The 27,005-nt window shown below is 43.9% G+C and overlaps 1 protein-coding gene across 2 annotated transcripts in view; it reads left to right on the top strand.

The window, feature by feature from the left end:
- The window catches only part of ATR (ATR serine/threonine kinase), a 90,313-nt gene that overhangs the window by 56,680 nt on the left and 6,628 nt on the right, over nt 1–27,005 (top strand). Inside the window, exons 29-43 of one of the 2 annotated variants that reach the window (XR_008628646.1) lie at nt 773–937; nt 2,191–2,282; nt 5,398–5,489; nt 6,116–6,293; nt 9,178–9,357; nt 10,046–10,205; nt 11,911–12,090; nt 12,900–13,042; nt 15,607–15,704; nt 16,300–16,532; nt 18,959–19,093; nt 19,792–19,992; nt 20,683–20,761; nt 23,473–23,623; nt 26,801–26,936. Coding sequence is in view for 1 of the 2 variants with exons in the window: in XM_055128704.1 (XP_054984679.1) it covers nt 773–937; nt 2,191–2,282; nt 5,398–5,489; nt 6,116–6,293; nt 9,178–9,357; nt 10,046–10,205; nt 11,911–12,090; nt 12,900–13,042; nt 15,607–15,704; nt 16,300–16,532; nt 18,959–19,093; nt 19,792–19,992; nt 20,683–20,826; nt 23,473–23,623; nt 26,801–26,957 (2,309 nt within the window). In the remaining variant the exon portion in view is untranslated. Of the gene's footprint in view, nt 1–772; nt 938–2,190; nt 2,283–5,397; nt 5,490–6,115; nt 6,294–9,177; nt 9,358–10,045; nt 10,206–11,910; nt 12,091–12,899; nt 13,043–15,606; nt 15,705–16,299; nt 16,533–18,958; nt 19,094–19,791; nt 19,993–20,682; nt 20,827–23,472; nt 23,624–26,800; nt 26,958–27,005 lie in introns of those variants that run through there. The other variant, XM_055128704.1, reaches the window with a different exon arrangement.

The raw sequence follows: 27,005 nt of genomic DNA, 5'->3' as shown, positions 1-27,005 counted from the left end.
CCCATTCATTCTTTGCCCTTCCCAAGCCTTTCTCATCCTCCCCGACACTGTTCGTGCTAAGACAATCAGTGCCCTCCAGGTTAGAAAAGAAAATGGAAATTTTCCAGTCCTATCTTTTTTTTGAAGGAGGTGACATGGGGCTATGGCCAGCACTGCTCGGACCCTACTCCTCGCTCTGCGCTCCGAAGTCACACCTGGTGGGGCGCCGGGGACCATATGCGGTGCTATGGACCGAACCCCGGTCAGTCTCACACACGGTCAGTTCCCTGGCTGCCGACTACCCCTCTAGCCCCTTCGACCTTGGTCTTAACCTCGCAGCAGCAGGTGACCACTTTTGATGGAGACACGTGCTTTTCCCTTTGACTTCTGTTACATCCCATTTTTTAAGTTACTGAAAACACTGCTATGTTTTCTCTTGTTTTATTGGCTATTTCTTCCCTTTTTTCTAGATACTAAAAATACTTCTTCCTCAGAAGTATGTAGGAGAACTTAGTCTTCTTCCCTGCTCTCTTGGAAAAGTTTAGTCGAAAGAGAGTTCCATCCATTACGATTCCTTACGATTCTGATTATCAGTAACAGGTTTATATTTCAGTGAAGTAGAATACAATGCTTGGGAATGAGTTTGCAATATTCGTGGAGTTTCCTTTGAAGTAATACTTCTTGCTACTCTGAGAATTTTTACCTGCTTCTTTCACATAAACGTGGTTGTACAGCTTTATCTTCTATTGTGTTTTTCTCCTTATTTGATTTTTTTTTTAAATGAATGAAAAAGAAACTGTACGCTGCCATGCACGAGCCAGACGGGGTGGCCGGAGTCAGCGCCATTCGGAAGGCAGAGCCGTCTCTGAAGGAACAGATCCTGGAACACGAAAGCATCGGCTTACTGAGGGATGCCACCGCGTGCTACGACAGGGCGATCCAGCTCGAACCAGACCAGGTGAGGCGAGGAGACAGCATCACGAGAACAGCCAGGAACCAGGAACTCCGGCAGCCTCGGTTTAGACACAGTCCAGCAGCGTAGCTCCATGTCTGGAAAACACTTAACCGTCTCTGGGCTTGAGTGTTGCTTTCCCCCAGACTTGAGTTGTTGTATTACTAGAGTTAGAGATTAGTATTAGATGACTTCAAAGGTGTTTGATTCCGGACATCCCTCCAATGCCCAAGTATTTATACCCTTGGGTTCCACCTAAATGAAAATATGATGTATTAATGTTAAGCTGTGTTCAAATTTTTTTTAATTTATATCATTTTAATTAGCTGTTGAAAGTATAATAACATCAATCTTTAAAAATAATGATAGGGGCCGGAGCGATAGCACAGCGGGTAGGGCGTTTGCCTTGCACGCGGCTGACCTGGGTTCGATCCCCGGCATCCCATATGGTCCCCCAAGCACTGCCAGGAGTAATTCCTGAGTGCAAAGCCAGGAGTAACCCCTGAGCATCGCTGGGTGTGACCCAAAAAGCAAAAAAAAAAAAAAAAAAAAAAAAAAAATAATGATAATTATTCATAGTCTCAGAAACATTTTTACAATCTCACATGCCCCCTAACCACCTTCTGTGAGTGTCTGACACGCGCTTAGAGCAACTGAGCTACAGTGAATGAGCACACGGGGCGGATCGTGGGAGCAGGAAAGCGCTTTAGGATTGTTGATTGACACTCTTGGCTGAGACTCTCTCTAAGTTTTGAATATTGCTTTTTTGTCATATTTGATTTACTAATTTATTCAGAAATTCATCAGGCAGAAACAATACTTTTGTATCATCCTGTTTTTTAATTTAAAAAATTATCAGATAATCTATTTAATTTTTTAGTTACTAAAGCCCAAAATTTCTACTAATAATACATAACTTTGGGGTTTTAATTTTTATGAGAAATAATAGTACAAAATCATTTTAAATAGTATAAAAATAATAGTATAAAAATCATTTTAAAATGAAAATATTTCATATTTGATTGGAACCAAAATTATAGAAGTCTCAAACCAATCTGAGACTTTTTAGGTTGTTCAGTTTTTTTCATTATTGAGATACGTTTGGGACATTAGAATGCGGTACTGCAAGCTAAGTCACTTCCTGAGCTAACACTGGTAGTCTGAATGAGTTTATTTTGATGACATCAGCTAAACTGTGTTTTGCTTTCCAAGATTTGTTTAAAGTGCCAGCTGCGATTGAGACATTTCTGACTTTCTAGATAGTCCATTACCACGGTGTGGTGAAGTCCATGCTCGGGCTTGGCCAGCTGTCCACGGTCATCACGCAGGTGAACGGTGTGCACGCCAACAGGTAATATTTTTAAAGGATTGATTTTCTTTTGTTTACTGTATTTGAGCGGAGATTTTTTTTTAGCCAGAGAGTAGATTAAGTAATGATTGGTGAAGTCACTGAGCGTGAGTTTTCCCAACACAAGAAGATAAGAGATAAAGGGTGGAAAGCTGTGGTTGCGGTGGTGGGCACAGGGAGGACGTGGAGCGGCGTTTGGTGGCCGGGAGTGGCCTCCCCCGGCTCTTAGTCTTTAGTCTCTGTCCCTAGTCCCTATCTTCCCTCCACTCCCCACCAGCCCCCTACAGCACAGTTAAGTAGAATCATGTCGGGTGGGGACACAAAGGTGGGGCTGAACTGAACAAATCAGCAGAGAGGTGAAGGCCGTCCTTCTCAAGGGCAAAGTCTCATCTAAGGAGATCACCCCAGATTACCAGGAGACCCGCCCATAGGTGCCATTCCATCCAGGGTGTGTTGCTTTCTCCTTTCCTCAGCTAGTAATCCACTTAAACACAGTAAATTTACTTCATATATTTCTAGCAATGTCCTTTCCTATGAGCACAGTAGGAGATATATTACCCTTAAAGTTTGGTTCTTCCTGGGGACATCTCACTATATATTCCAGACCACAGTCCTCAGGCCAGGTTAGCACTGTCGCACTGTCGTCCTGTTGTTCATCGATTTGCTCAAGTGGGCATCAGTAACGTCTCCATTGTGAGACTTGTTGTGACTGTTTTTGGCATATCAAATATGCCACGCCACGGGTAGCTTGCCAGGCCCTGCTGTGAGGGCGGGATACTCTCAGTAGCTTGCCAGGCTCTCCAAGAGGGGCGCAGGAATTGAACCGGAGGAACTGAACCCGGGTGGGCCACATGCAATGCAAACGCCCTACCCTCTGTGCTGTTTTTCCTAACCCCAGCAGGATCCTTATTCAGTTACCTCTTTTTTGGGTCATGACAGAGTTTGTCCATGACCATGCTCTTAACTTATAGTTAAGTATTCTGGTGCTTGACCTGGGCCATTTCAATGCCAGGGCAGCTTACAGCTTGCCCTGGGTCCATCCAGTCCCTTCGTTGGGACCCTGCTCTTGGAGTGCTAGGAACTAAGGGCAGCTGAGGCTTAAGTCAAGTAAATATGAATTCCCTGGAGTAAATACTATTTTGGAGTCAGTTGACTCCCATGTTACATAGCATAGCATCAACTGTCTTCCTGTGTCTATACAAAAAAGACATTGCTAAATCAACCATACAAATGATATAAAGAGAAAAGCAATAGAAGCTTAGAGTTGTGCCTCAAATGCACTATTGTAGGAGTGGCTCAATAAACCCTAAATTCCCTGCGGGAGCAGCAAGAACAATCCAGTGTTATCCAACAACTGAGTCTATTTAGTGGGTTCATCGTGCTGAAGAGAAGCAGCAAAAACATTTTTTTCCCCTGAATTTTCCTTAGTCTGTCTAGCGCATCTTCCAACCAAAGAGTTGCACTTGAATGGAATTTATTTCAAGACAGGAAACTTCAGAGCTTATTTATTATTGTACTCTCAAAGGTTATTAAGCTTTACTTCTGTGATTGGCATCACTTTGTGAGTACAATTTGGAATGCCACATTAGATTTTGTGGGTTTTCCTAGAGCTTCACAGTTTCTCTTGCCTAGATAATGGCAGTAGAAATGGGTTCAGCTCTTGCTCTCGGAGCTGAAAGTGTTCTTAATCAACTAGACTCTGATCAGCTGTCCCAGTGCTGAGATCTGACAAGCAGGGATGGAATATCAGCCTAATCGAAGAGTTTACAATATAGGCTCATCAGCCTCAGTTTTTATTTAGATCCCTTTGAATGTGCCCTTCTAAATACCATTTCTCCAAATTCCAGATTAGAATTTATGAAGTTCACCAATCTCAGTGCCTGGGAGCAGATAATTTCCTTATTGTCAGATAGCCGTACACTGGTGACATTTCTGAAATGGTAGGGCAAACTCAGCACGGTCACTTCCCAACTAATTCTGTTTGGAGGCCACAAGGTGGAGAGTCTACTCTGGGCTCAGTGCTCGGGGAACACGCAGGGCGGTGGCCATGCTCGAACCCAGGACTCCTGCACGGAGAGCATACGTTCTGCCCCTCCAGCCCTCAGGCCCCGTTGTTAGATTCTTTAGCATCGTCTCTCCAGATAGTTGAGACCTTGTGATGAATCGAGGATTTGCAGAAATCTGGGAAAGTTCGCCATGACTCAAGCGGAGGTGTTGTGTTTCCTGTTGATGCTCATTGGCTGTTTGGACTCTCCTTGTCTTTCTTTGGATCTTGACTATGTCAGGTCCAGTCTCCTGTGAAGGCCAGGGTCAGTATTCGCCATAGGAGGCCGTATGGATGAAAGCCTTTTGATGTGTGCTGGGGTTTCCACACTTCAGTTGTGTTGATTGCACACGTTTGGGTGTGGTGTGCGGGAGATTGCACACACTTGGCATTAGGTAGAGCCAGGGATCACACTGACAGTCTCCTGCAGGTGAAATAAGCTTGGGCCTGCGGTTAGTGCACATTCACGTGGAATGATTACTATAAAGAAGAAAGGAGGAGATTCTGACTTATTCTATATCATCATTATCCAAAGTATCACCAGCTCTCTTACTGTTGTGTAAGTTGAATGCTTAGAAAACAATAATCACCTGCATCATGCTGGTTTTATAGACCCCAATTTTAAAGTGACTTAAAATAGTATAAATATGGGTATGTTTTTTAGGTAACAGATTTTGTAGCCTTTGATATATCAATAATGTATTAATTGTAACTTGGTTATGCTCTTATTTTGCCTTGTGTACCTTGAACTACCCAAATTCTTCCCACTAACTCCTATATGCTTTTAATCTTTAATTTACAAACAAATTATTAGAGTTCCTTTTCTCTAAGGGCCTGTATTTCTTTCTTGAGCTTTTTTCACCTTCAACTAATCTTATCGTTGCACTCTTAAATTACCAGGCATTGATTCTGTTCTGATACATGGTGCAGTTTAATTTGTTAAGGAATGTTATCTTGAAATGGCTCGATCAAAAACAATTCTTAAAAAATTGATTTTGGAGAAAGGAGGGATCTCTAAATGCAACTTAAAGTTGAAATAAATAAATGCTTTATTGGCATGTTTGCTTTTTCTAGGTCTGAATGGACAGATGAGTTAAACACGTACAGAGTGGAGGCAGCTTGGAAACTGTCACAGTGGGATTTGGTGGAAAACTATTTGGCAGCAGGTAAAATTACAATAATAATAATAAATAATGTCTAATAATAAACATATTAGAATTGCTCTAAGGAACATCTATATTTCAACAGGTAGCTAGACCACACTCTTGATTAATCTTTCAGCCTGCTTTTATTATTTAATCATTTCAGGTTTGGCCACACCAGCTGCGCTCAGGGCTGACTCCTGGCTCTGTGCTCAGTGTTCACTCCTGGTGGGTTGGGGACAGATATAGTGCCAGGGATGGAACCGGGGTCGGCTGTGTGCAGGACAAGTGCCCCGCCCCCTGCCTTGTCCTTCCAGCTCCCAGCCTGTTTTTATAATCCAATTTGTCCAATTACTCAAAGTATGATGAGACCGTCTTTAAATATTTAATATTTCTGGTGACCATTTTGCCAAATAAAATTAAGCTTATTCTGGGGCTGGAGTGATAGCACAGGGGGTAGGGCGTTTGCCTTGCACGTGGCTGACCCGGGTTCGATTCCCAGCATCCCATATGGTCCCCTGAGCACTGCCAGGGGTAATTCCTGAGTGCAGAGCCAGGAGTGACCCCTGTGCATCACTGGGTGTGAGCCCAAAAAAAAAAAAAAATTTAAGCTTATTCTGACATTTCTTGACTCTTCATTTGTTTTCCAGATGGGAAGTCTACATCATGGAGTGTCAGACTGGGACAGCTGTTATTATCAGCCAAGAAGAGAGATGCGGCAGCTTTCTATGACACACTGAAAGTAGTGCGAGCTGAACAGATTGTACCTCTGTCAGCTGCGAGCTTTGAGAGAGGCTCCTACCAAAGAGGATACGAATATATCGTGAGGTACTTGGGAGCTTCCATTTTTATGTTTAAATATTCCTAATCTATAGCTCTTTCTTAGGAATCAATAATTTCTAGTCTTGGAAGTTTTTTTTTTTATTAGAGATACCTGGTGGTATATTTGGTATTATGCATAGTTATGCAAAACAGTTCTTTCCTTCAACCTCATTGTAAGTTTCAAAAAATACAAGAAAAACAGTGGCCCGTGCAGGCTGGGGACTCAGGACTCAGGCATTCGGTGGCCGAGAGCCGCCTCCCCGGGCTGGACGACGGGCGAAGGACTCGGGAAGCAGAGAAGGAACAGGAGCCGGGAAGGCTGTCGGCAGGCGGCTTCTTTCCCTCCTCCCGGCGTTGCCCGTCCCTCCCTCCACTGCACAGTCGTAGTCGTAGTTTTGGCCGAAGTCCCGGGCATCAGGGTTCCGTATCCTGTCTCCTCACAGACCGCAGAGTCCCAAAGTCTCGGTTCTCCTCCTTGTCTTCAATGTCTCGTCGCCGACGTCTGTCCCAGCCTCCTGTCTCCATCTCCTTCCCTAGCATCGGCTCTCGTTCTGTCCCCCCAGTGTCTGCTCTCGTTCTGTCCCCCCAGTGTCTGCTCTCGTTCTGTTACCTCTTGTTCTCATTTTCTCACCCCTAGCAGCATAGTTCTATAGACATCTTGGAGGGTGGGGATACAGAGGTGGGGCTGAACATTATCATAACAACAAAGAGAGGTAAAGGCCACTCCCTCAGGAGATTAACTCAGGGACAAAGTTTCTTCTGGAGAGATTACTCCAGATTACTAGGAGACCCGAACAAGGGCAGGATTCCACCCAGGGTGTGTTGCTTTCTCCTTTCCTCAGCTAGTAATCCATTTAAAGTCGTAGTACATTTACTTCTGGCCAATGTCCTTTTGTATGAGCACAGTAAGAGATATATTAAGCTTAAAGTTTGGTTCTTCCTGGGGAAGAACTCTATATCCCAGACCACAGTGCTCAGGCCAGGTTAGTCTTTCCTAACCCCAGCAGGGTCCTTATTTAGTTACTTCTTTTGAGTCATAACAGAGTTTGTCTATGACAATGCTCTTAATTTATAGTTAAGTATTATGGTGCTTGACCTGGCTCATTTCGATGCCAGGGTAGCTCACAGCTTGCCCTGGGTCCGTCAGTCCCTCATCAGGCCCTGCCCTTCGGGTGCTAGGAACTAAGGGCAGCTGAGGCTTAAGTCAAGTACATACAGATGCCCAGGAGTAAATATTATTTTGGAGTCAATTGGCTCCCATGTTACTTAGCATAGCATCAGCTGTCTTTCTGTGCCTATACAAAAAGGACATTGCTGAATAAACCGTATAAGTGACATAAAAGGAAAGAAAAAATCAATATAGAATTATCAGTGCCTGATGGAATTGGGTGTGCCTCAGTTGCACTGTTGTGGGAGTGGCTCAGTAAACCTTAAGCTCCAGCACCTCATAATTACCCTAGTTTAAAAAAAAAAAAGTGTTTTAACAGGGTTGAGGAGACAGCACAACCGTGGGCGCTGCAGCTTTACCTGTGAGAGCCCCAGGTCGGACTCCCTGGCCCCCAGCACTGAGCCAGGAGACGCCTGACATGGCTGCATGTGCCTCTAAAACAAACAAAAATGTTGACTCTTTTTTAATAACTGAAAAGATGATTTGGAGACTGTGTAACCAAATGTCTTTGTCCAGCTGTAAAGTCATGGCTTAGTTAGTGTGTATTTTGTAGCCTAAATAACGTAGACGTTGATTGGTAAGCTCAGTACTTCTGGTTCAGAAGTGCCTTTGACCTTTCAGGGTGGGCCTTACATTAAGGAATATCAGCTTTTAGAGATAAAGAAAATGGTGGAAAACATTTTAGCTCTAAGCAGTTTTTTTTCAGTTAGAAGAACTCACTCCTTTTGTGTCAGCCTTTGGGGTTATCATCTTAAGGGAACCAGCTTAATTATCAGATTGGAACACCAAGGTTGACTCTGTGTGCGGGCCTCTTGGCATCACCCTGGGCCCGAGTAAAGTGTCAGGCGTGGGGAAGCTCGATTCTTTCACTCTGAAGAGGGCGTGAGAGATAAACCAAAATCACATTTAATAATTTTTATGTGCGTGATTGCATAGCTTTATTACGTCATCAGTTTCGTTCCCATCCACACTGACCATCTGCAGATTTTTGAAAGTGGCGACAGGCACCTTGAGTAAGTTTGCTGGTGAATCGTCATCCACTGTCCTTCCTGACGCACACGGATTCGGTCTGGGACATTGCTGATTCCTTTGGCCCCGGCATTCTGTTGAGCTAGGTGCCGGTGCCTGTCAGGGGCCTCTCCTCCATGCAGACCTCCAGGGTGCTGAGCACCTGAGTGCAGGCCTCTTGGAACCCACTCCAGGGAGGCCTTGTGGGTGTCGATGGCGCCTTCTCAGGTCACCATCTGATTGACGGCAGAGTGGCCTCCCTTCTCTGCGGGAGGCTTTCTGCCGGGCCACGAGAGCAAGGCGTGGGGAATTGCAGCAGGGGCGGTGCTTCTGTAATTTTTCACTGCTATCTACTATGCCAGGGTCTCAAACAGTGTAACACTAGCAAAATATGTGAATATTTTTGTGAATTTTTAATGGATATATACTTTTCATACATTTGAATTTAATTTTTATATACGTGTCTCTAATAGGAATTTGGGGATCGTAGTAAATCATTGAATATTTAGAATAGCATAAATTGGTGTTTCTACCAGGTTTTGAAAAATATTTATTGTTGTAGACATCTACCCATAATATATCTTGATTGAGGTCCTCCAGAGATCATCAGGCTTGTTTCAGATTCCTGAGGACTAATTTAAAGTGCGTGTTCTGTAGAGAAATTACTAAGGCTGCATCTGACCGTATCTTACCATCGTCGTTATCTGCTTGCAGACTGCACATGCTGTGCGAGTTGGAGCACAGCATCAAGCCTCTCTTCCACCAGCCTCCCGGGGACGGTCTCCGGGAAGAGTCTCTGAACTGGGCGGCTCGGCTGGAGATGACTCAGAATTCCTACCGGGCCAAGGAGCCCATCCTGGCTCTCCGAAGGGCTCTGCTAAGCCTCAGCAAAAGGTTTTCATGAACTTTTTCAATAATTGTGAATTTAGTATTCTCTTTGCAGAATATTCAGAATTTAGTTTTTTATTTCTGAGTCTAATTTTTCTATGTGTCAAGTGAAATGATTTTATTTAGGAAATATGACAAGAGAAAGGCTGAGAGAGAAAGGGGGCGAGAGTGATGGTGGGGGGGGGGCTGTGAGAAGCTGGGTACACCCAGAGTCGGGGCGTGTGGCGTGTTCCCTGTTCATCACATCCCTAGGAGTGATGAATGTAGAGCTGAAGAATTATTTTTGTCTATTGTTTTATCCTTTTAAATGTTAAAATTATGTCAAAGCCTATTGTAAAAGGCAGTAATGACCTTGCAGACTCATAATTGATTAAAAAAAAATACAGCTCTACTAAAATTAAATCGATAGCGCGGGGAAGGCTCGTTGGTCAGCAGGTTGCACATGCCAGCCCTGGTCCCTCCCCGGCACCTCTGTGTCTCCCCCAAACTCTCTGATGAGCGACCTTGGAGCTCAGAGCCAGGAGTAAGCCCTGAGCATCACCCCTGTGGCCCAGAACCCGAAAGGGAATAACCATAATCGAGTCAGCCGATCTCCTTTGTTTCCTTGGGAACATTATACTATACCAGGAAGCTTCCGCATTGAAGCTGTGAGAGGTGACTGCTCTGTCCCCTCCTGTTCCATCCCATCCCCTAGGCCCGACTTCAGCGGCCTGGTCGGCGAGTGCTGGCTGCAGAGTGCCAGGGTGGCGCGGAAGGCCGGCCACCACCAGACTGCCTACAACGCCCTCCTCAATGCCGGAGACTCGCGGCTGGCCGAGCTGCACGTGGAGAGGGCCAAGTGGCTGTGGTCCAAGGTAGGGCCGTTGGGCGCGCTGTGCGGAGCCTGCGGCGGGTCTGTGCTCTCCAGAGAGGCCGCTGGTTCCTCTTCCCGGGCCGACTCTGCTTCTGTGCTCACTTCAGCATTTCAGGAAAATGGCTCCTCTCTGCCCTGGTCCCTTGCGTTCTCTCCGTCTCAAGACCAAAGTATAATTCTTTTCACTTTAATAAATCAAAAAGGGGGCTGGAGAGGCAGTGCAGTGCAGGGTGCTTACCTTGCATGTCGCTGACCCAGGCTCGATTCCCAGCACCCCATGCCCTGCCAGGAATGGTCCCTGAGCACAGAGCTGGGAGTAAGCCTTGAGCACTGCTCGGTGTGGCCCCAAACTACAAACAAGAAAGAATTAATTTTTTTTAAATTGTTACCCAGTGGGGCTGGAGCCATAGCACAGCAGGTAGGGCATTTGCCTTGCACGCGGCCGACCTGGGTTCAATTCCCAGCATCCCATATGTTCCCGTGAGCACCGCCAGGAGTAATTCCTGAGTGCAGAGCCAGGTGTAACCCCTGTGCATCGCCGGGTGTGACCCAAAAAGAAAAAAAAAAATTGTTGCCCAGTGTTACTCGGGGCTATTCTTGCCTGTGTGCAGGGGTCGCTCTGGGGAGTGCCGGGGGGCTGTGTGGGGCTCTCAGACGCAGGGCCGCCCGCCCTCCCACCCGCTCTCTCGCAGGCTCTGATCACAGCCTCTCAAACGGAAGCCAGCAGAGTCCCGGCCACTGCCCACTCCTCACGTCCCGCTGCCGTAGGCTCGTATTTTTTAAAAACCTCCGCGATTTTCATTTATACCCACACTTGATAAATTTGAATTCTGTTAATAGTGTTTTAGGGTTCTCACTGTTTCTCTTTGAAACCCAAATTATTGTCGTCTGACTTCCCTAAAATATGCAGTGAGTCGCATTGCTTTCCTGACAAAAGTTCCTCAGAGGCTCCTTCGTGCCTGTGTGATCACGCCACGTTCTCTGCGGCTCACGAGGCCCCTGGAGGCCGAGTTCAGGCTCCCTCGCAGCTTTGCCGCCTTCACACAGGCTCCCGGTTAGCCTCCAGCTGAAGTAGGGCTCACTTGCCTTTCTCCCCGTCCACACAGTCCTCCTTTATGCGTCGTCCCCGTTGAATTAGTGCGGGGAGGACTTCTCTGTCCCTGCGTTCCCTCTGGGCGCCTTGTTCCCCCTGCCGCCTTCTCCACGTGCTACTTCTGTATGGCTTTAGATTTGTTTTCCCTCCATCTTCGTAATACTCATATGTAGTCCTTAAGACATAGCATATTTTGGTTACTTTACATGGTGTGTTTTACCTATGAACTTTAAAAAAAGATTATTTGGGGCCACATCCAGCTTCCTTGGACACTACTCTGGCATTTTGTAATTGCAGCTTTTTTAGCCAGAGATTTTTACTTATTCATTTTTGTTTATGCTTGGGTATCTACATGTATCTTTGGTTCCCTGTACTTTGTAAAATGAATGAATGAATATAAATTAAGGAATCTTTATTTTTTAGAATTATTCTCTCATAAGAGGTAATAAGAAGTAAACTTGAAATCACTAGTAGATTTTTACATTAAGATAGTCAGTGATCTTAACTGAGTAGTGTATCATAAAAATTTTTAGTACTAAAATTTTTGTTTTCAGAAAGTAGAAAATTGTTCTTAAATTAAAAGACTTGTTCCTTTTCCTTTTGTTTTCTTAAGGGTGATGTTCACCAGGCACTGATTGTTCTTCAGAAGGGTGTTGAATTGTGTTTTCCCGAAAACAAAACCCCAGCCGAGACGAAGAACAAGTTGATCCATGGCAGAGCCATGTTACTCGTGGGCCGATTTATGGAAGAAACCGCAAACTTTGAAAGCAATGCTGTTATGAAAAAATATAAGGCAAGTGTATATAGAATACAATTTTGGTTGGAAACTCAGGGGTTTTTTCCCTTTGAAAATGGATAAAATGGGGCTGGAGTGATAGCACAGTGGGTAGGGCATTTGCCTTACACGCGGGAAACCTGGGTTCGATTCCCAGCATCCCATATGGTCCTCTGAGCACCGCCAGGAGTAATTCCTGAGTGCAGAGCCAGGAGGAACCCTTATGCATCGCAGGGTGTGTTCCTCTCGGAGAGCCGGGCAAGCTACCGAGAGTATCCCGCCCGCAGGGCAGAGGCTGGCAAGCTACCCGTGGCGTATTCAATATGTATATATATACATATACATATACATATACATATGTAGGTGTTCATATGTACATATACATGAGCACATATAAAACACTTGAATCTGGAATTGAAGAGGCATTGCAGGGGCTGCAGCAACAGTACAGCAGGTGGGGCACTTGCCTCACACATGGCGGGCCTGGGTTCGATATCTCGCACCTTATCTGGTTCCCTGAGGAGGCGTGAACCTGGGTCAAGAGCCGGGGTAAGCCATGAGCACAGACGGGTATGAACCAAAATATAATAATAGCAGTAAAAGTGGCAACGTGATGTCCTTAAATGTCAAATCGTCCCATTGTATGTGGTGTCGGGCCGCCCTGCGGGGAGCGCTGGGAGACTGTTGCCTCTCTGGGCCTGCGCTAGGCACAGTCTGTCCGACCCGCTCTGCCCGAGGTCCCGTCGTCCTGAGCACGTGGGTCCGTTCGCCTTCCGTCCCAGCACGCTGCGCTTTGGCCACGTGGGTCTCCTGTGTTCCCTGTCTAGGATGTGACCTTGTTTCTGCCGGAGTGGGAGGACGGCCACTTCTACCTCGCCAAATACTATGACAAGCTCATGCCCATGGTCACCGACAACAAGATGGAGAAGCAGGGTGACCTCATCCGGTACATCGTCCTGCATTTCGGAAAGTGAGTGTCTGCCGGTGATGTGCCAGCAGGGCGTGGGGCATCTGCTACGCCCGTCTGGGGCTTTGCCGCTCCGCCAGTGGCTGCCTTGGGGAAGTGCTCACCACGTGGCCCGGCTCTGCCGGTCCTCGGAGGCCAGCTGAGCTGCACAGAACAGTACAGAAGGGGTCAGGTGTGTAGTCACATGCCCGGCACATGCCCGGCACATGCTCTGCCTCTGGGCTGTAAACAGGATAATATTTCCCTTATGAAAACAAGATTTTTTTTATCATAAATATATGAAGGCACATATATTTAAAAATTCATTAATGCTGGGATCTGAAAGATTGGTTTAGTGACTTAAGGGTGAGTCTGAATTTAAACCAGTGTCTCTTGCTTGAGGCTATCCTGAGAGCCTCCTAGTCTGGACACGGTGAGGGGCCGACAGCGGTACCAGAAACACTGAATGGAAATGACTGTCCTTCACATCCCAGACCCTCAGCCCTGACTAGAATATCGGAAGATCTGAGTCTGTTATGCGTAATTATTCGTGGAATGTTTTCTTCTAGGCCTTCTGCCAAGTAGAAGACTGTATGAGAATAGTTTCAGTGTAAGACTTGTGGCCGGAGAAATAGCACAACAGGCAAAGCACTCGCCTTGTGTGCAGCTGACCCGGGTTCCATCCCCGGCATCCCATAGGGTCCCCTGAGCACTGCCAGGAGGGATTCCTGAGTGCAGAGCCAGGAGTAACCTCTGGGCATCTCCAGGTGTCGCCTCAAAGCAAACACACAAAAATATTAGACTTGTACAAAGAGGTGCTCTCTCAAAGTACATAATAGATACAAGATAAATATATAATCTATATATAATTCATTTGTTAGTATATTATAGTCAGTCTGTTGTCTTGTCCTGCTTATTTGCACAAATTAATTCTGAAGACATCTATTCTTTTCACACTCATCTAGAAGGGTTATTTAGAGTAATAAAGTAATTAAAATTGTCTGTTTCTAGTATTTGGGCTTCTCAGCTTAGTATTTTCATGAATTTAATGAATACTTATTAGTGATAAGTGATTACACTAGTGATAAGTGATTAGTGATAGTGATTACAAGCTTTGACCAAGGCTTTTTGTTCTCGAAATAGAATTGAATTTTATAAAATCCAAAACTACTTTTATTATTATTAATAATACTTATTAGAGTCCTTGATATGTACAAAATTTAGGCATACCATAAAATTCTTCAATGCTTAGTTTAAGAAAGACTATGTTTGGTTTTGTCCCACACCTGGCAGTGCCAGGGCTTACTCCTGGCTCTGTGCGTAAGGCTCAATCCTGATGGGAGCAGCCACGTGTAGCGCCATGCCCGCTGTCCCAGCTCTCCAGCCCCATGAGACTTTCATTGTAGAACATTCTGATTTTAGTAATAAAAATAAATCACTTGAATATTTCAAGGAATAAGCTTTGTTATTGAGAGATTTGTCCCCAGAGTGATAGAATATTATTATAAATTGAGTTACCAGTTGCCTTCAAGGAGCTAGGGTTCAACTAGAGAAATCATGGCATTTAAATAATGGAATATGATGGAATTCATAATCCTATAACAAAATACCAGAAGTACTTTTCATCATAACAAGGTAAGGAAAGTGAACCTAATAAGAAAGCATGGCCCTTGGGCAAGTCTGTTTTGCTTGGGGGCCTATTCAGAGGTGCTCGCGGACCTTACAGTGCGAGAGGCATGTTATAAACACAAATTCGTGTTTGTGTGCAGGAGGCAGTGCCCAGGGCAGGAGGCAGAGAGATATTACAGCGGATGAGGAAACTTGCCTTGCTTGCTTGTGTGTAGCCGCCCTGGTTTGGATCCCTGCCCTGCTTGTGGTCCCTTGAGCACTGCCAAGAGTGACCCTGGAGCACAGAGACGGGAATAAGCCCAGAGCACTTCCCGGTGTGGTCCCCAAACAAGCAAACAAAAATACCGAGCGAATGTTAGTATATGCGGAGGACATCCTCCTGACTTCTGCGCTCGTCTGTACTGGACTTCGAGCAGCTGACTTCCTCATTTGCACGGTGCACTTGGCCCTGCCTTGCTGTAGCCTTTTGGTTGGTTTCATGAAGAAGGAAAGATTTGCAGGGGAATGAAGTTCAAAGAGAGGACAGTACTAAATTTCCCCAGATTTGCAGAGAAACAGTGTTGTGTGGAGGATGAGGAGATTGGACATGATGGGGCGTGAATCCTGGCGAATAGGCCACGATTGGAAAGGTTGTCTCAAAAAAGAAGGAAGATTATAAATGTTGGAATAAAGATTTTTATAAGGTCTTAATTCATAATTTATAAGGTCTTAATTACAAGTGATTAAGTCCAGTTTTTAAACAGAAGACCAACGGAAATGTCAAGTTAGTCCAGAATTTATTGGTGGATAGAGATGATTTGGGAGAATCAATGTTACTGTAATTTCTTGAAACTGAGTAATCAACTTGCTGTAGGCTTTTGACCAAGGGACGCAAATGGAAAGCAAAGATCCTCGGGACAGTTTGAAAAAGGAATCTTAACTCAGGTATTCAAGAGCATTGTTCATCTACTTCTTTGCAGATCTCTCCAGTATGGGAATCAGTTCATTTATCAGTCGATGCCACGAATGTTATCGCTATGGCTTGATTTTGGTGCCAAGGCTTACGAATGGGAAAAAGGTATGCTCCTTTTATGTAAAACTTGTAAGAGACTAGCAAAAATTATAACTGCTATTTTACCAGGCTTGGTTTGACAACCTAGTTTACTATAAGCTAGGAATGGATTTAGTAATTTATTTCATATGTAAGTGTGAGCGAGAGAGGGTGGGTGGAGAGAGCGACCCTTGGACTATGCAGTGGCAGTGCCTGTGTGTGAGTCCGGAGTTACTCCTGGCAGTATTCGGCCGACCAGGTGGGATGCGGGAATCGAACCCAGGGCAGCCACACGCAAGGCCTCCCTGCTGTGCTATTGCTCCGGCCCCAAATTTGCTCTTTTCTAATGAACTTTACATCTGATGGAAGATCGTAGTTTAAGCTGAATCATTTACACTGCAGTAAATCATTCCACATTCCAATGGACATTAATAGCCCCTGAATTAGTTAATGGCTCAAACCTTATTTTTACACTTCGACAGGGGCAATTGCCTCTTTACAAATTGGCAAGTGATAAAAACATTCGGGTATGGGATTAATACCAGCAAACGGTTTTGAAACATTTTTTTCTATGAAATGAACTGGTCTTACTGTTTCCTTTTGATTTTTCTTTCTCCCCTAGCTGGCCGCTCTGACCGTGTGCAAATGAGAAGCGACTTAGCGAGGATAAACAAGGTCATCACGGAGCACACGAACCACTTGGCCCCCTACCAGTTTCTTACTGCCTTTTCACAGTTGATCTCCCGAATTTGTCATTCTCATGATGAGGTTTTTGTTGTCCTGATGGAGATCATAGCGAAAGTGTTCCTGGCATACCCTCAGCAGGCAATGTGGATGATGACAGCTGTGTCCAAGGTGAGCGGCCCCGCCCATGTTGATTCCTTCTGAATGTGATGACTCATATACGTAAATACAGGTTCTATTCTCTTTCCTTATTTCAGATTGTTCTAAAGCAAATGTTTAAGCTTGATAAAAAGAAAGTCTACATAGCACCAAACAATTCTGGAATATTTATCATATTAAGTGCTTTTGCATTATCGTGTGTGGACTTGGTCTCTTCGCAATTGGGTATCTGAAACTGGGGCACAACATCGTGACTGCTGTGTTTATAATAAAAAAAATAATATGCATTCTCTTTATGAAGTTTAGTGTGCCACTTGTGCTTAGTATAAAAAGGCAACCTGAGTTTTTTTTTAAATATTTAATCTGAAATATATGAACTAAAACTTGGTCATCTTATTAATGATAATTTATTATCATTAATAATAAAATAGATATACTATCTTAGAGAATTTAGAAAATAGATGTAAAAATAAAATTTACACCTACTGTTCAGTATAGGTGGGTTTTTATGTCTTTATTCTACATATATTTGTAGTATTCACTAACTTGTAATTTTTGATTAGTGGTGCTAGGGTTGAACTCAGTGTCTTACGTATGTGAGGCAGGCATTTTACTCCTGAGTCACATGTTCAGTTAATTCTGTGTCTATTATATCTTGGTTTTGTTTTGGGGCTGCACTAAATGCAAGCCCCAAAACATTTAGGGCTCCCACCTGTAAAATATATGCAAGCACATGTGCGTGGAAGGCTGATGTGTGTTCTCGGGCTCTCGGGGGCGGCTCTCTCTCTCCCCGCTCAAGTTTGGTGCTCTCGAGCTGCTGTGTATGGACCAGATCGGGATGGCTCCTCCTGTGTGCTCTGCTTCTGTGTGTGCGTTGTGCTCTCTTCTGTCTGTCTCTCTATCTCTGACTCTGTCTCTGTCGTCTCTCCCCTGGTCTCTCCCAATCTCTCTTTCCAGAGCTCTTCTGCTTCTCTCTGGAGCCCCACTCGCTCTCACTTCTGGCTCGCACCCCTTCACTTAGTTTATACAGCCGTCACATAGGATGGCGACACAAAGTTGGGTTGAACACGAACAAATCAACACAGAGGGGTAAGACCACTCCTCCAGGAGATTAACAAAATCTCATCTAAGGAGATTACTCCAGATTACTAGGAGATCTGCTCAAGGGTGGGATCCCATCCAGGGTGTGTCGCTTTCTTCCTTCCTCAGCTAGTAATCCACTTAAATAGTTATAGTAAAGCTACTTCTAATATTTCTAGCAATGTCATTCTGTATGAGCACAGTAAGAAACATATCAGACTTAAAGTCTGGTTCTTCCTGAGGACATTCACTATATATTCCAGACCACAGTCAACCCCAGCAGGGTCCTAGTCTTGTCGTTACTTTTGGATCATGACAGCATTTGTCTATGAGCATGCTCTCAACTTATAGTTGAGTATTGTGGTGCTTTGGCCTGGCCCATTTCAATGCCAGAGTAGCTCACAGCTTGCCCTGGGTCCATTCCGTCCCTCGTCGGGACCCTGCTTTTGGGGTACTAGGAACTAAGAGCAATTGAATGAGAAAGCAGATGCCCGGGAGTAAATATTATTGGAGTAAATCAGCTCCCAAGTTACAAAACATATTAACTGTCTTCCTGTGTCCAAACAGGAAGGACATTGCTTTAAGGTAAACTAAGTTCTCTGCGGCAAGGCTGAAAGGACAAACCCAATGTTATCCTACACCCGCCCCTCTGTACTAACACTCCCGCCCAAATTTTAATGCTAAATTTGGCTTTTGTGGTTATATAATTTTTTACTTTCATTAGTATTATCGCCATTAGCATTTTTTCAAGTTATTAAGGTACAGTTTGAATCATCACGTAGCCATCTAGAGCAGCCTTTTAAATTTTTCTTCCCCTTCTTTCCTCCTTGTTTTATGATCATGGCTAGTGCTCAGGACTTAGTCCTGGTGCCCTCCTCCTGCTGGGAGTCGGGGGCCGGTTATGAGACGGGACTGGCTCTGTCCGAGGAAAGGGCCTCACTCCCTGTGTGGTCTCGGCATCTGCTCGTTAAGGTTGTTTCCATTTATTTGCCGTTGCAGTTTATTTTCACACATTATATTCATTCTTCATTTCGATTATTTTTTCAAGGTACATCCTAAGAAGAGAACTCAAGTCATGTGATAGCAGTTTAGTTTTTTTGAATGAGGGGGCTGCACGGGCTGTGCGCAGGGCTTACTCCTGACTGGGGCCGGGGACGTTATGTGGTATGGGGTGTCTTTCCCACCCAGGTATCGGCCTCTGTATGGCTTTGATAGTACAGCCTCATGATTTCTGGGGAATTTCTATCAGTATAAACTATAATCATAAATACTTCTTAAGTTGACTTTTGTCAAACAAAAAAACCTTGTTATCTCTTAAAAATATTAATATAGACTGCATTTCATTTTTTTCATGACAGTCGTCTTACCCTATGCGTGTGAACAGATGCAAAGAAATCCTAAATAAAGCGATTCAAATGAAAAAAACATTGGAAAAGTTTGTTGGAGATGCAACGCGCCTCACCGATAAGCTTCTAGAATTATGCAATAAACCGGTACTACTATAATCTGGTTGTAGAAATAAGATAGTTTTATTACCTTTAGAGATAGACATAACAATATGAGATGTCTACGTGATTTTGAACTGGTTTTATTTGATTAACTTAAGATTCTGGCATCTTTGCATATCTCAAAATACTAAATTATAGAGATATGTATATGGGGGGGGGGGTTTCTGGTGCCGGGACCAAACCCAGGGCCAGTGCTCCGCAGCTGCACTATCTCCCCGGCCCCCAAGTTCAATGCGTTTGGGGTGGGGAGTGTGTCTCTGGGGTAACATCCAGCATGCTTGGGGGTCACGCCCAGCTGTACCAGGGATCAGATTGGGGGTGACAGACGTAAAGCCAGCGCCTTGGCCCTGCGCTGCCTCTGGCCCCTGGACGCCTTCTGCAGTGAGTGACGTGTTTTCCCCTTTGCTTTCCCTTGGTTGTTGTCACTTTCCCTGTAGTCCACAGGGTCACGCTTTGTGCTGTGGGCTGGTGCCTCACACAGCTACTCGCCCACACCCCGAGCCCCTCAAATAGTACACTTTACAGGTGTGCGTTTTCCTTAACATTTAAAAAAATACTAGTGTACATCCTCGGTCTCAAATAATCTTACCTTTCTGGCATTTTTTTCCTTTGGAGGATAAAATGGGGTTTCTAGAAGTTACTGTGTGCACAGAGAAATTAACTTGTCCTACATTTCCCCCCAGGTGGATGGGAGTAGCTCCACCCTGAGCATGGGCACTCACTTCAAGATGCTCAAGCGGCTGGTGGAAGATGCAGCGTTCAGCGAAGTCCTCATCCCTCTGCAGTCAGTCATGATTCCCACCCTCCCTTCCATCCCGGGTACCCACGCCAACCACGACCCGTTTCCTGGGCACTGGGCCTATATTTCAGGCTTCGATGACACGGTAAATAGCAGCTTTGTGGAATGTTCACTGTTGTTTTAAAATGTATTTAAATCAAACATTTTACTAGATTTAGAGTTTTTCTGAGATGAAGTACATTTTATTTAGAAAAGAATGGTAAGAAATGCAGAAAAGCAAAACTATCTTACATTGATACAAAATGAAGTAATGAAAGTGCCATGTTGCCTTGTTTGGTGTGACTTATGAAAAATTCATACGGAGAAGATTGGTACTTTCCTGCCAATATAAAAAACTATAACAGCAGTGATTGGTTCTGATCATTATTACTAAGCCATTCTTTAAACTTCTGCCTCTTCCTTTGTTTTCTGTTACGTACTTTTTGTAATATCACATCCAGTTCTTATTATTCACCTTCCACATGGGCAACGTTTTGGCTATGAACATTACTTTCCCTTTGTGTACTAAGATAAATATAACTTGTGCCTTAGTTTGTTTTATTGAGTTTTTAGTGAAGCAGTTTAGCTTTTATTGAATGAAACTGGCTTAGATGTGAGAGGAGAGGAAGAGGAGAAATACGTTCAAGAGAGAACCCAGACTTCTCCAGAGGGGAAACTGGTGAAGAGAGACCCATGTGATAAGCAAGCAAGATTCCAGATTCTAGATTCTGTCCGAGAGAGAAGAGAGCCTGAAGAGCGAGCCTCGTGCCTTATTTTAATCCTTTTAAACCCCCAGGTGGAAATTCTTGCCTCTCTTCAGAAACCAAAGAAGATTTCCTTGAAAGGTTCTGATGGGAAGTTCTACATCATGATGTGTAAGCCAAAAGATGACCTGAGAAAGGATTGTAGATTAATGGAATTCAATTCCTTGATAAATAAGGTTTGGAGATAGTTTGCTTTTGCTTTAAAATTATTGTGATTATTAAATTAGATGTATTAGGAGTTTTTTATTATGCCATTAGATCACTCTCAAAAAAAAAGGATATGAGGGGCTGGAGTGATAGTACAGTGGGTAGGGCATTTGCCTTGCACGTGGCTGACCCAGGTTCAAATCCCAGCATCCCATAAGGTCCCCTAAGCACCACCAGGAGTAATTCCTGAGTGCAGAGCCAGGAGTAACCCCTATGCATCGCTGGGTGTGACCCAAAAAGCAAAAAATATATATATATGAACTATGCCTTTTTCATTTCACTTAAAAAATTTTTTATATTGAGAAAAATGTAGAATGCACACTAGTGAAGGGAAAATGCTTTCTATTGTAATATTTTCCTTATATTTGTTAGAATATAGAAGTAAAGTTTCTGTTTTGCAATATTTAAGGTGATCATTAATGGTTTATTTTTAAACTCTTTTGATGTGCTTGATTTCTGTTTCAGAGAGGATATGAGAATTCTCATTAAGAATTATTTTAAATATTTTATCATATAATAAATTTCAATTATTCTGTGACTATTTATAAGTCTATTGCTCTATTTTTTCAATTGGTAAATATTAAATCATGCTCAGGAAAGATGTATGTTGCTTTTTATGTCTTTTGTCCCTTCTTTCCACCCTCTCATTAGATTTCATTAGATTTTAATGATACTTTACTTTTGGTTTTTGGGCCACACCTGGCAATGCTCCAAGGTTACTCCTGACTCTGCACTCAGGAATCAGTCTTGGTGATGCTTAGGGGACCATATGGGATGCCGGGGATCAAACCAACCAGGCAAGACCCTTCCCGCTTTACTATCGGTCTGTTTTGTTTTTTTGTTTTTGTTTTTTGCTTTTTGGGTCACACTTGGCGATGCAGAGGTTACTCCTGGCTCTGCACTCAGGAATTACCCCTGGCGGTGCTCAGGGGACCATATGGAATGCTGGGAATCAAACCCGGGGTCGGCCGGGTGCAAGGCAAACGCCCTACCCACTGTGCTATCGCTCCAGCCCCCGGTCTGTTTTTTTGACCAGAAAAATTATAGGCATATAACATAAAAAGATACAGTAGCAGATTAGTTCTTTTGTCTTTGTCTATTTTTTTGTTTTGTTTTGTTTTTTTGGCTTTTGTGTTTGGGCCACCGGGGCTGCACCCAGGGCTTATTCCTGGTTCTGCCCTCGGCTCACCCCTGTTAGTGCTCAGGGACTATGTGGTGTCGGGATTCAAACCCAGGTCAGCTGCGTCTGAGAGAGTGCATTGCCTGCAGGACTGTCTCGGCACCGTAAGTTTATTGTAAAAAGCAGGACATGGCTTATACTTAGTTTAAGCAGAAATGTTTAAAGTTTAAAAATACTTAGTTTAAAATATTTCGTTTTAAAATTCACATCATAAGCTCATTTCAGAGACACTATAAAGGGAAGGCTTGTGTTGTCTAAACTTCTGATTATTCAGTAAATGGTAATTTACTGAGGACTGGTAGTGTTTGCCTTGCACTCGGCCAACCTGAGTTCGATTCCCAGCATCCCATATGGTTCCCCCAGCACCGCCAGGAGTAACCCCTGTGCAACACCGGGTGTGACCCAAAAAGCAAAAATATATATATATATATATATATATATCTTAATCAGCCTGGTTTATGCTAAATTATTTCATGACTGTTTTTTCATGTGAACATGATCAAATAAGGTAGAATCTACAGTTTTCCCATATTGGTTTCGGAAGCTGTGCTCCAATCTTTTTGTATGATTTCGCACCAAGCTATATCTCTGGACATTTATGTATCCTACTTAAGCTAAGGTTTATAATATGTTTTTCATCAGTGATTGTGCTCTCGAAATATGCAGGCAATTTGTCATTGTCACTGTCACTGTCATCCCGTTGATCATCAGTTTGCTCGAGCCGGCCCAGTAACGTCTCCATTTATAATTATTGCCTGCATCTCCACAAGACGAATGGACGAATGGACGCATGGAGATGCAGGCCATAATTATAAATATTTGTTTATTTCATGTAGTTCCAGCTGTATATCCTTACCTAATATATTTTAGGATTGATCAGAGAGAGGTGAAAAGCTTTCTTTTACTTAGAAATAGTTTTCAAATGAAAAAATATTGAGCAAAAGTGAGAAGTATATTTTGGGATATGATAAAATTGATGCTCTTTCATATAGTTACATAATAAATAGTATTAATATATGTAAAAATATTTGAACATAGTGTTGTTGCCATTGTGAATAAAGGCCCATCCCAAAACATTGTAATAATTTTTTTGGTGTTGGGGTCACACCTGGCAGTGCTCAGGACTCGGTCCTGGCCTAGTGCCCAGGGATCACTCCTGTCCGGGCTCAGGGTGGTGCCATGGATGGTGTTGGGGATTGAACCCGGGCTGACTGTGCGCGGCGAGTATCTTACCTGCTGTACGATCTCTCTGCCCTTACCCAAGACATTTTTATGATTAGGAAATCGATTAGGTATTACTGTCCCAGTATTTAGCCTAAACTTCTGAAAAAATGATTCATATATTCCGTCTGGTTAGCTTTCCCTGACATTCTTTTCCTCTGTGAAATGATGATATTTAGAACATCTCAATTTCCAGCTCCTGTTTTTCAAATAGTGCTTACGGAAAGACGCAGAATCCCGTCGCAGAGAACTTCATATCCGAACCTACGCCGTCATCCCCCTGAACGATGAGTGTGGGATTATCGAGTGGGTCAACAACACAGCTGGCCTGCGGCCTATCCTGACCAAACTGTACAAGGAGAAAGGTACTCTGGACCGAGGCGGGGACCCCACCGTGTAACGTGTAGGAGGTAGTATATACGGGCCTGCGGATAATTGTGAGCTAGGTGAAGTGTCGTTAGCAGTGTTGTGCGATCTTTGGGGGGCCCCAGGGGCTGTCCCAGGGCTTACTCCTGTCTAGTCCGGGATCACTCCTGGTGGCACCTGGGACTGATTAGGGCCAGTCTCGTGAGAAACACGATTTTGTGTTTCTTATCTCCTGTACTAGCTCTGTGGCCCGGTATTTCTTTTTATAGAACTGTAGTAAGATTCTAGACAAGTAATCTTCTATATAAAGAAGCACTTTGATATATAATTCTTATGTTCAGAAATGGCCTACAGAAATGTGTGTAAAATTTTTTTCACAAGAAGGGCTGGAGCGTTAGCATAGCAGGGAGGGCATTTGCCTTGCACGAGGCCAACCTGGGTTCGATTCCCAGCATCCCATATGGCCCCCCAAGCACTGCCAGGAGTAGTAATTCCTGAGTGATGAGCCAGAAGTAACCCTTGAGCATTGCCGGGTATGACCCAAAAAAAAAAAAAAAAAACAAAATTTTTTTCACAAGAGGTATTAGCAATTCTGTAACTGCTAATATGTTATACTAGTCTTCAGTAAATAAAAACATTTTTTATTAGAGAATGGCTTTTTGAAAGCCATTCTCAAAAAAAAAAGGCTTTTATGAAATTGAACATATTAAAGTGGAATTCAAGTTTCCCACTGGCCAAGTTTGAGATATTTGAACAACAGAGTATAGATTAGATTATAATCAGTGGGATAAAATTGGCATGAAGGCATGAATCTACATGACATAAATAAGTGACTGAATCAATGAATTAGTGTAGATTAAGGATGGAAGTAAAAAATCACAGATTGGCAAATAGTACAATATAATTGTTGCAGGCAAGATTTACTGATATTGCAATTAATAGAATAAAATTAAACGAGAAGTAAAAAATAGTTTATCGAATATCAAAGCATTTCCTTACAAGCTGCTTATTAATTACGAAGATAGCAATCCGCTGACCCACTGGGGCCAGGGAGATAGCACAGCAGGCAGGACACTTGCCTCGGCGCAGCCGACTTGGGTTGTAGCCTGGGCGCCGCATATGGTCCACCACCCCCCAGGAGTGACCCCTGAGTGCAGTCAGGAGTAAGCCCCTAGCTCCTAGGGTGGTCCCCACCTCCCCCAAAAAAATACACTGGGGAAACATCATATTTGAGGGCATTAAGGAGACCTGACAAGTGAAGGCAGTGTGTGGCTGGATTGTTGTCCGGCCCGTTCAGGGATGGTGGTGGTCAGTTCGTGAAATTTGAATAAGGTTTTATAATAATACTGTGAAATAAATTTCCTCGTTTAGATAAATATACTGGAAAATGGGGCGTCTGGGTGGAGGAGACCGAGTCCCGATCCGAGCAGGCTTGAGAATCTCAGCCGTGGGTCCCGCACACCTGGGCTCCTCTGCCGGTTCCTTCATGCATGAGGCTTGTCCACAGATAAAAAATATTACAGACAAATTTTTTTTAACATTTTACTTTCAGTAAATATAAAACACTGGTCAAAGAGTCTCAGGGCTAGGACGAATGGAGACGTTACTGGCACCCACTCGAGAAAATCGATGATCGCTGGGATGACAGTGATATAGTGATAGAGAATTATACTAAAAGATGTGGTTATTAAGAAAATCCAAGTGTAATTGCATCCAGTGTGATTACTAAAAACATTTCTATTGATTTTAAAATAGAAAAATTAAAGTGAAGAATATGGCAGAACTTTTTGCACTATCTATGCAATTTTCTTAGGTCTAAATTATTTTAAATAGAAAGTTTTTCACATATATTGTGATTCATTAAAAATATATAAGTAAATCAAGTGATCAGAGTGAAGTAGGAAATAAGTTTCTAGTTTCCTTAGGCTACTGAAACAGAGTATCACAAACTAGTTACAAACAACAGGAATTTGCTCTCCTAAAGTTCTGGAGTCTAGGAATCCGAATTCAGTACCCAGTAGGGCCTGGATATTCCTGAAAGCTCTAGAACAAAGTCTCCCCCATCTTCCCCTTAGTTCTAGTGCTCCCCGCAGCACTGCTGGCGCTCTCGCTTGGCCTGTGAGCTCCGTTTCCTCTTCTCAGGGCACCGCACACAGGAGATAAGGACCCACCCTGACGGCCACCCTCAGCCTAACTGACTACCTGGGCACAGACCAGATGCGTCTGAGTCGAAATTTCACTCAGAGCAAGAAGTTACAATGAAAAATCCCTGTGTTATGTTATTGTGCTAAGAATGTCGTACGCATTACTTTATTGTTGTTTGTTTGGGGCTACACCGACGGTGGGTGCTCAGAGGTTACTCCTGGCTCTGCACTCCGGAATCACTTCTGCTCGGCTCAGGATATTGGATGCAGGGAGCAAACCCAACTCAGCTGTCCGAGGGCAGGAGCCTGGCGACTGTACTCTTGCTCCTGCCCCTGTTTTGTTATTGTTAACAAGCCTGGCTACTCCTGTGTTTGGTAGTGTCAAAACTCACGTAACGTATCTCTCAGAGCCTGGGGGGAAGTGGTTTGGGCCACGCCTGGCAGTGCTCAGGGCCTCTGCCTGAGTCTGTGCTCAGAGACACCTGACTCAGTGCCAGGAGTCAGGCCAGAGTCTGCAGCACAAAGCAAACGCCAGACCGCCCGTCCTGGCTCTCAGGCCCTGTGCAGCGAATCCTAGAGGCTAGTTGGCACAGAGTGTTAGCTCAGATCATCTTTGCTGGTGTCTTTGTACTCGTTTGCTGTGGCCCTGTATCCTGCCTGCTAATTATCAGTTATCTCTGATCTTCAGGGAGGGCTGCAGCATTTCACAATGCAGGTGCACTGGTCACAGTGTGTTTCTCCTGCATCATCTTTCAGAGTTCCTTGATCCCACAACATTGGTTTTAGGTAACATTTTCTTTAAGAGGCTTCACACTGGATAAATTCACAAAGGGAAAATAATCTGTTTCATCATCGCATTATAGTAGCAGATGCGAAACTTGCCTTGGAATAACTCAAAATTTTTTCATTTGCTTTTGAATAACAATTTGAGGTAAACACAACTATTTAACTAGACAGGTTCTGTCTTGCTTTAACGAAAAGAATTCCCTCTTGTTCGACTTGTATAAGTAAGGAAAATCACTCTGCTCGCAGGTGTTTATATGACAGGAAAAGAACTTCGCCAGTGTATGTTACCAAAGGCTGCAGCTCTGTCTGAAAAACTCAAAGTATTTCGAGAATTTCTTCTGCCTCGGCATCCTCCTGTTTTTCATGAGTGGTTTTTGAGAACATTCCCCGATCCTACATCATGGTACGCTACCAAGAGTGTCATGCATGGTTCTGGCCGGGGGTTCTGAAC

Source organism: Sorex araneus, chromosome 2 (assembly GCF_027595985.1).
Source record: "Sorex araneus isolate mSorAra2 chromosome 2, mSorAra2.pri, whole genome shotgun sequence".
NCBI lineage: Eukaryota > Metazoa > Chordata > Mammalia > Eulipotyphla > Soricidae > Sorex > Sorex araneus.
Note: the sequence above shows the minus strand (reverse complement) of the source record. Positions and strands in the feature narration are given on the sequence as shown.